The sequence below is a fragment of the Charadrius vociferus genome, unplaced genomic scaffold, assembly GCF_000708025.1.
Source record: "Charadrius vociferus isolate BGI_N301 unplaced genomic scaffold, ASM70802v2 scaffold156, whole genome shotgun sequence".
Lineage (NCBI taxonomy): Eukaryota > Metazoa > Chordata > Aves > Charadriiformes > Charadriidae > Charadrius > Charadrius vociferus.
Window position 1 is genome coordinate 1,379,913 of NW_009649042.1, and position 12,566 is coordinate 1,392,478.

The window sequence follows — 12,566 nt, forward strand, 5'->3', positions numbered from 1 at the left end:
GACTGGGAGAATGAAGAACGGCCCACTGTAGGTGAAGATCAGGTTCAAGACCAGCTGAGGAACCTGAAGATGCACAAGTCCATGGGACTGGATGAGATTCATCTGTGGGTCCTGAGGGAACTTGCAGATGAAGTTGCTAAGCCACTATCCATCATATTTGAGAAGTTGTGGCAGTCTGGTGAAGTGCCCACTGCCTGGAAAAGGGGAAACATAACCCCCATTTTTAAAAAGGGAAAAAAGGAAGACCCAGGGAACTATAGGCCAGTCGATCTCACCTCTGTGCCCAGCAAGATGATGGACCAGATCCTCCTGGGAACTCTGCAGAACCTCTTGGAAAATAAGGAGGTGATTGGTGACAGGCAACATGGCTTCACTGAGGGCAAATCATGCCTGACAAATCTGGTGGCCTTCTATGATGGGGTTACAGTGTTGGTGGATAAGGGAAGAGCAACTGACATCATCTACTCAGACTTGTGCAAAGCGTTTGACACCATCCCACGTGACATCCTTGTCTCTAAATTGGAAGAACATAGATTTGAAGGATGGAACACTCGGTGGATAGAGAACTGTTTAGATGGTTGCACTCGAAGAGTTTCAGTCAATGGCTCGATGTCCAAGTGGAGACCGGTTATAAGAAGTGCTCCTCAGAGGTCAGTACTGAGACTGGCGCTGTTTGACATCTTTGTTGTCAACGTGGACAGTGGGATCAAGTACACCCTCAGCAAGTCTGCTGATGACACCAAGCTGTGTGGCTCAGTCAACAGGCTGGAGGGAAGGGATGCCGTCCAGAGGGACCTGGACAGGCTGGAGAGGTGGGCCCATGCCAACCTCATGAAGTTCAATGAGGCCAAATCCAGGATCCTGCAGCTAGGTCAGGCCAATCCCATGCACAAATACAGGCTGGGTGGAGAATGGATTGAGAGCAGCCCTGAGGAGAAGGACGTGGGGGCGTTGGCTGATGCTCAGAATGAGCTGGCAGTGTGCACTCACAGCCCAGAAAGCCAACCATATCCTGGGCTGCATCAAAAGAAATGTGGCCAGCAGGTCAAGGGAGGGGATTCTACCCCTCTACTCCTCTCTCGTGAGACCCCCACCTGGATTACTGCGTCCAGCTCTGGAGCCCCCAACATAAGAAGGATACGGACCTGCTGGAGCGTGTCCAGAGGAAGGCCACAAAGATGATTAGAGGGCTGGAGCACCTCTCCTATGAGGACAGGTTGAGAGAGTTGGGGTTGTTCAGCCTGGAGAAGAGAAGGCTCCAGGGAGACCTTATAGCAGCCTTCCAGTACCTAAAGGGGGCCTACAGGAAAGATGGGGAGGGACATTTTGTCAGGGAGTGTACTGATAGGATGAGGTGTAACAGATTTAAAGTGAAATAGGGTATATTTAGATTAGCTATTAGGAAGAAATTCTTTACTATGAGGGTGGTAAAGTACTGGAACAGGTTGCCCAGAGTAGTTGTGGCTGCCCCATCCCTGGAGGTGTTTAAGGCCAGGCTGCAGGGCGGTTTCAGCAGCCTGTTCTAGTGGGAGGTGCCCCTGCCCACAGCATCAGGGTTGGAACTAAATGGTTTTTAAGGCCCCTTCCAACCCAAACCATTGTATGATTCTATGGTTTGCAATAGTTGGGCAAAAATTCTGAATCTGACTTTGTCCTTCTTTGCATAGGAAGGCTTGTTTCTCTTTTTTTTAAATTTTTTTTTTCTTTTATGTCTTACTATTTTTTACTCTAACCCTGTAAAATTCACCCGTTAAAATTTTGGGCACCTGATACAGATCTGTTGGAGCAAACTTTGTTAGGGTAAACACCTATCTGCTGGGTAGATTAAAAAATAATTCTCTGCTCAAGCCTTCTTAGCAGTGTCGATAAAACGGAATTTATGATTAAAGTAGAATAGGTTTTAACGTATATGAAAGGGGAAATGACAGGTGTAGAAGAGCTGAGTGAAGCAATGTCTCTGATGGCTTTGGTTATGGGAAGGGGTCTGGGAACAGTCAGTGAGGTGTCAGGGTGCTCTGAGAAGTTTGGTGACAGTGTGCAGGTGACGGGTAGGAGGAAGGCACCTTTCTTTTTTTCTCTCTGCATTCCCTCCTTCTCTCCTGCACTTCTTGTCACAGTGCTGCTGAGGTGCAGGACATTCCCTCCATCCCTGGTCCTGTAGACTGCCTCCTCCTCCAATACAGGCACAGTGGGACAGGTTTCTCCCCAAATTGTCCTGCCGTAGGTAACTATTTGCCTATAAATAAGAAGTTTTTCCAAAATTTCACATGTACATACCTTACTTAACCAGTATGCTCCCTTGGCAGCAGGGTCCAATTTGCCCCGCAAAGTTCCCCCCAGGGCACACTAATAGCCCTTATGTTCCTCAGGACACAAACAGGACTATCAGACTTCTCATTTCTGTGGTACCATTTCAAGGGGCTCATGAAAATACTAACACGCTGCACACATGCCAGGTTTGCACAGGGTCCACAATCAACATTGCTCTTCCCTTCCGATCAGAAAAATGTAAACATGAAGCCAACAGACTTTTCTAGAAACCCCAGCCTTGTTCCCCCAGTATTATGGATGCCCAAGTCCTGTTTTAAACCTGAGGTTAATTTGTACAGTGTGATCGTATCCATACTCTGCTGCTAATGGTCATAGGACATGTGACCACAAATCCTGCCTAGCATTTGGGAAACTCCTAACTGGCCTGAGGGAACTGTAGTAGCTGTTTAGCAGTGCCTAATGCTGTTTAATGTACTAATGCAGATGTGCTATCAAACTCTCCAGAAATATGTTTTTGCCATTCATGACATGTCTTTAGGTACAAAATGTTTTTATTTTCTTTTTTTCCCCCTGTGTTTTCTTTCCCTTTCTTTTTATCTTTAAACACATATGTATGTGCATGCACACATAGATATTACATATAATATATACATTTAAATAGATACACTTTTGTAGCACCAACTGGTTTTTCTGTTCTGTTCTGTTCTCCTGATCCAACAAAATGGAAAAAGCAGCTCCTCTCTGTTTCAGGCAGTTCTCTTAGCTTACCTTTTTGTATGATCAAAAGCACAATTACTGTCTTACAATTTTCCACTATAATTAGTCTGCATATCTACAGCTTTCTTAGCAATTGAAGAACTCCATATTAAACAGAGGAGCATTCAGCAATACCTGTTTTCATAGCAACCATTGGCAAGCAGAATTCAAAAGCTGATGGTATAGGGAAATCTATTATGGCTACTCCTGCAATCCTCCTGTAATTTATACTTAAAACAATTTATGAGTCCACAGTGAATGCTGGTGTGCATAAGATTAAGCATCTGGTTCAAACAAATTCCTTTCAAGTTTTTCTCTCAGGATTGTAACTGTTTTGGTGGCCCTCTATCATCAAGGAAATGCAATTCTGCAAATGTGAATAATAAACAGTTTTCACCAGCTGACTTTAGCACATCATCTGGGTTGACCAGTACATCAAACTCACACTAGTCTTTTCGTGACTTTCAAGCTGGGTATGTAAGTCTTCAGATCATGGTGTTTACTTTTATTATTGTTGTATGCACCTACATTTTGCTATTATTCTTATTTTTGGCTTTTACATAGGGTACTGTGAAAATAAGAATAATCAGATCTTTGAATTTGATCTTTTCAAAATGTTTCTATAAATCTTTCTAGATTTTGGTGGGAAAATGATAATGTTTTCACAGAAGCTCAAAAGCATGAACTCAGAAAACATTCATTGTCCCGCGTGATTTGTGACAACACAGGGATTACTGAAGTGCCAGCAGATGCCTTCCAACTTGCAAAGTTTCCACAGGATTTTAAGCATTGTGAAAATATACCTGGGATGGATCTAGAAGCTTGGCAAGAATTCTATCAGGAAGGTAATATGTTAATTACCAGTCTTTCTTGATGAGAGGGGAGAGCAATCAGCAGTTAGAGCACTGACCTTGACTATGGCAGGTCTTAAGCTACTGGTCTGATGCAGGTCTTTAGTATTTCTGCCACTTAGAAATGGGATCTGGGTCTTTCTTTCCTTCTTTCTCAACTTTCTATGTAAAAAAGATAGTGTTTGCCCACTTCACTTTGATAACATAAATGGCTTGTGAGATATCCAGGAATTGTGGAAATTGGGGCAGGAGTTCTTAGATAGAAAATATTAACCACGATCTCTGCAGAACATACTGATAGAAGATAATGTTAATTTTACAAGGATTATAAGTCAAACCTGAGGTATTCCATATAAATTCTTATCCAGAAATAAACAATTGAATTCTTGATCACCTTAAAACTTGTAATTTCACTGAAGTTGGTTTATATCAATAATGGAGAATAATGTCCATTTCGAGGGTAAGGTGGTAATTTTTTAAGAGTTTGTAATACAGTCTTTTTATTTGTAGACAAAATATGTGGAACACCAAAGTATGTGGAAAATGGTGATTTTGTATATTGCTCAGAATCTGGAAAATCTATAGTGACTTATTCATGTGAATATGGATTTCAGTTACAAGGAGAAGAGCAATTAACTTGCACAAGCAAAGGATGGAACTTTGAGGCTCCCGTTTGTATAGGTACCTAGGTTTTTTGTTGTTTTTTTTTCTGAATTTTCTAAAAGCCAAAGTCCAGCACATTCCATCAGAAGTGAACTCCCTCCTATGCTCTCTTGTAGTCAGCCTTCTGGGTTTATAGTTACAATAACATGATAATGTGAAAAACTCCTTGCTCCAGAATTGCTATCTCAATCTCTACCCATCCTGATTCAGCAATCAGGTTGATGACACGAAAATGTCACTAAAAATTACCTAATTAAGCAAAAATGAGTCAATTAACTACCAGTCAGAAAAAAAAAGTAGTAAATCAGAATTATACATTGCTTCCTCTTACATTCAACATAACAGCAAGACGGACAGTTGTCATTTTCCTAGAACTGTTTTAATGGATGTTCTAGATACAAAATGAGTTCATGGATCATCCTAGTAAGTTAAGCAAAAGTGACAAAGAAGAGAATATTGTGAATTGAGTAAGTGAAATTAAGCAAATTAATTATCATTTCAGTTCCAACCTCCCTCCCCCAAATAGCTGTGAAATGACTTGCCAGAAGTCAATTACTTCTTCAGGTACAAAAGTAGAACAGGTGAAAATTCAGTAAACCCATATTGCCTTTTGATATTTCACGCACATTTTCAGGGGAATACTTTTCTGTTATTTTAATTATTCTTTTATCTTCTTTCTTCATTTTGCCTTATTTTTACTGTTGAATAGGACAGGATAGGAAGAAAGAGAATGTGGCAAATATTTCATTACAAGACCTTCACTCTTCACAGCTATGAAGGATGAATTCTCTCTGTTCGTGTTTCAAATGTGTGTGTTTATAATGGTGTGTGTATATATATTTGTAATGTATATATATACATACTCATACTGCTCAGGTTTATAAGAACATGAGAGAAAATGAAACCTGAAAAGGCGGTATTTAGGAATATATTATGGTGGTGGTAAATTAATTTGAATGCAAGTGCTGCAGCTGATCCGCAATAAAGTCTGCTTATCAGTATTTCTGTGACAGCAGAATAGAAAGCTATTCATTCTAATTGTATACCTGGTATGGAGAAAGTCAAATGAAATTTGCAGCTCTTTCCTTTATTCAAATCCTATTTATCCACTGAATTCCACCCACATTAATACCATATAAAGAAATAAAGCTATTAAATGAATTATAATAAAATCTTTTCAATAGATTAATGTTCTGGCAGCAAACTGAATAAATAAGTTATATGAATGAATCATTCCTTGTCCTAGTTCCTTTTAATATGTTCAGTAATGTAAACAAAAGATTGTATATCTGCTATAGGAAAACAAGCTGCTGCATATATTATCTAAGCAATGCCTTTATTAAAAGAAAACCATCAAGACCCACTTATGCAGATGCTACTTGAGTTTTACAGTAGAAAGCACTTTGTTCCATGCATGTCTGTGCAATGTGTTCTCATTCTTTTAAATGTTCAGCAAATTAGGAATAAGTCAAGCAATATAATGAGGAGGATAGAGCTTAGCATTTCTGCAGATGGTTTCGAAATTATATGCTGCTCTGGAAAAGACGGAGTGGCCTGCTGGCAAAAGCATAGGAATAGGAGAGCTGTTAATTCCTGCTTACTAACTTTGGCTTTGACAAAAATCTTTTCTATTGATTCAGGAAGTCATTTAGTGCTAGACTGTGCTATCTTCCTTCATATTAAGTGTTATCTTACTCTTGATATATAACTCTGTTTACTTTGCTTTAATAAAGTGCTACTCTCTTTGAGTTGTAGGATATGCTGGTAAGATCTGACGTGCTATTTAGTGAGTGAAAAAAAGAGTTAGCTAGTTAGCAGATAGCTTGACTATGTGTCTACAAAAGCTGAAATAGCACGTTTGAATTACAGTGCAGACAAAGCCTGTGAAGGTTTTCCTTCCCAGATGATGATGAAGCCAGCAGGAGTTAACCCAAAATATAGTCTTGAATAGAGTAATACTTATTCAGGAATCTTCATCCTGAACAACAGATTATTTTCCTGCTTCAGAGAGGTGTTATGAGAGTTAGTGTTTCTTAAGGGTTCTGAAGTTTAAGATTATTCCTTGCATGATTAGTCTTTTGACTGTCTCAGTTGATGGCTAGCTTTGGACACAGTTACTGCTTTATATTAAAATTTAAGAGAGGATCAGGGTTGATCCTATTTCCAATGAGAGAATTCCCTAAGTGGTCTGAGTGGCAATGTTAAGCTAAGTCATTCCTACACGGTCCGTTTCTAGTACTGATTAAAAAGAGCTACTTAGACTGAAGTAGCAGATCAAACATTATGGTAGGGAAGGAAAGGGGAAAGGAATATAACCAAAAAGAGAAGACACTGAAGGTTCATCTATTTGCCCACATATGGGCTCGCAGTGCTTCCCTGCACCATGGGTCAGCGACATTGAACAAGCTGACATATACTATACAGGACTAATGGAAAACTATCTAAACCGGTGCTGGACACCTATCTTTAGGCAACTGAATGAAGTCTTGCAAGTAAATATTACACAGAAAGAAGAAAGATGTAGAAATATGGAAAAGATTCCATTCTTGCTCTCATTGACTACGTACTTTCCTTCATGCCACTCTGACTCCCATTTCATCACCTAATTAGAATGTGAAAGTGAAAGGACGTGATTGGACTCAGGAACAATATGTTTATGTACATTTTCCAATGGATAATTGTTCATCTGCTCATCATTCTGTCAGGATACTGTTATTTTACAGAATTAATATAGCACCTAGAAACAACTATCTTTGCAGTGATATCACAGATTACTGTTATAAATTTTGTATTCAAAGCTGATCTGAGTCCTTAGCTCCTCAAAATCATCCCTAGAAGTGTATAGAACTGTCAGTGTTATTATTTTCACTACCTCTATAGAGCACAGTACAGAAAAATTTTATAGAGGAATGCGAGGTCTTAGAACATAAATGCATACAAGAAAAGCTCTCGTTTACAGTCTGTATTTTTGATCATTCAACCAATTGCCATTTGTAGCTTTTAGTTGATTACCAAAACAATGTTTTCTTTTTCCATCATTTCCAGCTAAAAAACAACCAAACAAAAAACCAAGAATCAAATAAAAACAAAAAGACCCCAACTTTGTGCTTTAAAGGATCTTTGGCAGTATCTATGTGTCACTAAAAGCGTACAATACCTTTCATTTATGAATACTTGCAGAACGTGTGTATGTGAAGGTATTAATCCCTCTCTATATTTGTAGTGATTATTGATCAGTGTGTATTCATTTTGCAGACATCAACGAATGTGAAAACAAAATTAATCCACCATGCTCTCCCTCTGCTAAATGCATTAACACTAAAGGCAGCTACAAATGTCTCTGTACTGATCCTTACAAGCTGGCAGAAGATGGAAGAACATGCATTGGTAATGCTCGTGAACCTACTGTCCATTAAAAATTTCTCTGTTCTGTTTTACAATGCTGTAAAAATCATAAAATTGAGACGTACTGAAAAGCTGTTAACATGCATAAAAAACCTCTGCACAGTCACAAGCATAAAGATACAGTCATATTCTGTAAAGTAAATGAAGGTATTGAATAAATAATACAGACACAGAAGTAAGCTCTTCGTTTTCCATTCCTACCGTAAGTAAACGACTAAGCATTTCCTGACAGTGCATATGAAGGGCGGGATCAAATCTGTCTCAGATTCTCCTAGTTAGTATCTCAATTTAGCATCTGAATCTTAAATAAATTCCACCTATTACATTCCAAAACTTTTAACCCTTTTAGGGCTATCATAAATTATGCATTTTCTTGTTTTTCAGCTTTACAGCGTATGTGGAAGCTGTATTGGTTCTTAAGGTTTAGGTGTGAAGTATGAGTGTAGTTGCCCACTGATGCTGAGCAATACCTGTTCTGGGGGAAAAGGGCCTCGATCTGTCAAAAGCTCCATGAAAACCTTCAATCCAAACTCAACTGGACGGATGTCTACTTTACAAAAGCACCCAAGGGAAGCACAGAAAGTTCAGAGCATTCAAATCTTGCATATTCAGTGCTGTATTCCATGCAATCATAAGTAGACTGAGTCCCACTGATGGCACATTTCTTATTTCCTGTTTCAGCAAATGCCTTGATTATGACACGTGGGATTGCACTGGCCCTAATTATTAATTGCACAAAGAAAACACAGGATGATAATTCCCCAGGAAAAAAAATTACCCTCTTGCAAACAAACAGATGTCTTCAATGGTAATGGTGTACATCCAGTCAGTTTTCCAGCTGCGGTTCAGGACCACATGAGCGTATTCCTCAAGTGAGAGGTCATCCCTCAAACGAAACTTTAAGTGAGACCATGTGAGATCACCAAAGGCCCAGGAGTGAAGGACAGTGTGAGACTGCACTAACACAGCAGCACTTGACACTTGACAGGGCAGGCACACCAACTGTACCTTCTCAACAGTGAATGTTGCCAGAAGCACCCACCTCTCTCTCACTGTAGCAAATGCAAGTGCAAATCCTCAGGGTCAACTCTACCTGGGATAACAGTGAAAAAGGAATGGTGTTAGTCATTCAGATTTTGATCTTTTAAAATATCAGAAAAATAGAAAAAAAAAACCCCACCTTATTTGTAAGTGTTTCTTATCTTTATTTACAGTTTATTCCTTTACCCATTCAGCCATAGTCATATTTATTTACTACTCTAAATCCAGAGACAAAAACCTGCCTTCAGATTAGTTAAAAGAGATTAGTTCACTGGTGTTGAGTGCAACAAAGACAGATTATATGAGGACACTGCACTGTCATGAATGTAAGGCAGCTCCAAATATAACACGAATTTTCTATTTCAAGGGAGGAAACAGAAAGTGCTTACAGTCAGTGCCACTGTACTGAGTGATCATTACCCCAGACAGAGTCAAATATGCTTTTCAGAGCTTCCTTGGTTTTCTGTCAACTCAAGAAAGTGGGTGCAGGTACAGTCACCCAGGCCACTGCTGAATGTCCATCATGTAAGTTTGACACCTTCCTTTAGACCTCAGTGGCTAGAGGAATTTGTCATCTCCATGGACCCATCCTTGTGTGTTATGCTAAGGTTTGGTTTGTTGGATCTAGTCATTCATAACAGTTTCTGCTATGTGACATGCATAGCTGTGCTCTTACAGCTTAAAGCTATGGAAGAAAACACCCATTGATAAATGACTGGCAAAATTTGGCAAGTGATTACCTGGGTCTCCCTCGCATTCTCTTACAGAAATAGTGAGATTTGCTTTACCATATCTCTGCCATAACTGCATTTTAAACTGATCTGTTGTCCTGATTTGAGGTAACACAGGACCAAATTTGTTGGGTAACTTTTCTTCTCAGCTGGGCCCCTTCTAACTACTGAAGTTAACAGCATATTGTGCACACTGTTCACTCTCAGAGTGATAAGACCTATGTTTACAGTTGATGCCACAGAATGGGATGTGGAGGGCTCCTGCTTATACTTATTGCTATAACACCCAGGGGCAGCTCACTTTGTTACTTGCCCCATTGGAGGGTCAGAAGCCGAAAAGCGTAGAGGGGTCGCACCTGCGGGGAGGAGTGGACAGGACAGGTGACCCAAAACTGACCAACAGGGAATTCCATCCCATCTGCCTCATGCTCAGTATAAAAGCTGAGGGATCAAAGGGTCAGTGCTCTTTCTTCAATGAGCTGGTGTCTGAGCAGGACTCTGTCTGTTTGTCTGTCTTTGATCTCGATCCTGAGTCCATGTCCGGAATCCAGTTCCTGTCCATCACTGAGTCCAGTCTGGGCCTGCCCCAGTGCCAGCCAGTGACATGATTGTCATCCTGGGAGCTTGATACTGTTTTGTATATATTTCATTATTTTATTTTTATTTTATTATTAATATTTCATTAAAGGAGTTTAGTTCCTTCTAAACTCATAAGTCTTTCTCTCTCTCTCCCCTCTGCCTCTTTCTTTGAAGAGAGATAGGGGGGAGCATCTGACAGTCACCCAGTGGCCAGTTCGGCCTAAACCACGACATCGGTCAATTTGAAATTGTGGCATTAATCAGTCAACATGTCTTCAAGCCACTGCAGTGTCAGCTATTACATATTAGTTATAATTTGTATTGACAAACTTTTAAAAGACATCATCCTTCTTCTTAGATTCAAAGATGTAATTGCAGCTATTCTTTACCTCAGTATCGGTCCACTGAGAGCCACTAAGCTAAGGATTGTGGGCAAGAGGCAATGTTTGAATATGAAACCTTCTAAAAAAGCGGTGTCCGAGACATACATACTGAAGAAATAAAGCTAAGCCCAAGTTTCAGTGTCATCATTATGTGAACTGTAACCTAGATACGCATTCCTGGGGAACAACCAGGAGGAATGAGAAGTCTGTGTGCAGTTACAAGGCTATGACCTCACTGGCATCACTGAAACATGATGGGATACCTCACACAGCTGGAGCGCTGGGATGGATGGATACAGGCTCTTTAGGAAGGACAGGCAGGGAGGATGAGGAGGGTGTGTTGCCCTCTATGTAAAGGACCAGCTGGAGGAGGGGGCTCTACCTTGGGATGGGTCAGGAATCAATGGAGAATTTACAGGTCAAGATTAGTGGGCAGAGCAATATGGTTGCTGCTGTAGTGGATGTGTGCTATGGACTGCCTCATCAGAAAGAAGTAGGTGAGGCCTTCTTCAAACTACTGGAAGAAGTCTCAAGTTCACCAGCCCTGTGAACAGTTCATGGAAAACATTAACCACACTTTAACCTGGAAGGACAACACAGCAGGGCACAAGCAGTCTAGGAGATTTTGGGAGAGCATTGGCAACTTTCTGACACAGATGATCAAGAAGACAACAATGAGAGGTGCTCTTTGGTACCTGGTACTTACAAATGGAATAATTGAATGGTTGAGGCTGTAAGGGATCACTGGAGGTCATCTTGCCCAATCCCTCTGTTCAAGCAGGGCCACCTAAAGCCAGTTGCCCAGGACCATGTCCAGATGGCTTTTCAATATTTCCAAAGATGGAGACTCCACAACCTCTCTGGACAAACTGTACCAGTGCTCACTTACTCTCCCAGTTGCAAGGTGTTTCCTGATTTTCAGATGACACCCCCTGTTTTTCAGTTTGTGCCCATAGCCTCTGGTCCTCTCACTGAGCACCACTGAAAAGTGCCTTGCTCTGTCCGTTTTGCACCCACTCTTTGGGTATTTATATACATTAATAAGTTCCCTACTGAACCTTCTCTTCTCAAGACTAAACAGTCACAGCTCTCTCAGCCTTTCCTCACGGGAGACATGCTCTAGACTCTTATCATATTTGTAGCCCTTCACTAGACTTTCTCAAGTATGTCTACGTCTCTCTTGCATTGAGAAGCCCAGAACTGGACACAGCACTCCAGATGATGGAAGGGACCTTTTGATATCAACTAGTCAAACTTCCCTGTTTAAGCAGGATCAGCTACAGCAGGTTGCCTGGGACTGTATCCAGTCCGGTTTTGAATATCTCCAGGTATGGAGACTCCACAGCCTCTCTGGGAAAACTTTTCCAATATTTGACCGCCTTCACAGTAAAAAAGTATTTTTTGTGTTTCATGTTTTTTACTTTGCATCCATTGTTTATTTTCCTGTCAGTGGACACTACTGAGAAAGGCCTGTCTCTCTCATCCTAATTCCAATTCAGCTCAATTGTCTACTCAGAATTTGGTAAGACTTTTGAAATTGTCTCCTATAAGTTCCTCATAGATAAGCCATTGATGTATGGGTTGGATGAGCAGACAGTGAGGTGGATTGAAAACTGGCTGAATGGCTTGGCCCAGAGGGTGGTGATCTGTGGAACAAAGTCTAGTTGGAGATCAGAAACTAGCGGTGTACCACAGATGTCAATACTGGGTCCAGTCTTGTTTAACATCTAGAGAACAATCTGGATGCTGGGGAAGAGTTTACCCTCAGAATGTTTGCAGATGACACAAAACTGGGAGGAGTGGCTGATACGCCGGAGGGTCACGTTGCCATCCAGAGGGATATCCACAGGCTGGATAAATTGGCTGACAGGTACCTCATAAAGTTC

At 40.7% G+C, this 12,566-nt stretch overlaps 1 protein-coding gene across 1 annotated transcript in view; it reads left to right on the plus strand.

Moving 5' to 3' along the window:
- The window catches only part of TPO (thyroid peroxidase), a 67,522-nt gene extending 59,565 nt beyond the window's left edge, over positions 1-7,957 (plus strand). Inside the window, exons 11-13 of the mRNA XM_009887928.1 lie at positions 3,664-3,872; positions 4,389-4,559; positions 7,797-7,957. Of these exons, the coding sequence (XP_009886230.1) occupies positions 3,664-3,872; positions 4,389-4,559; positions 7,797-7,957 (541 nt within the window). The remainder of the gene's footprint in view (positions 1-3,663; positions 3,873-4,388; positions 4,560-7,796) is intronic.
- The last annotated feature ends 4,609 nt before the right edge of the window (positions 7,958-12,566 follow it).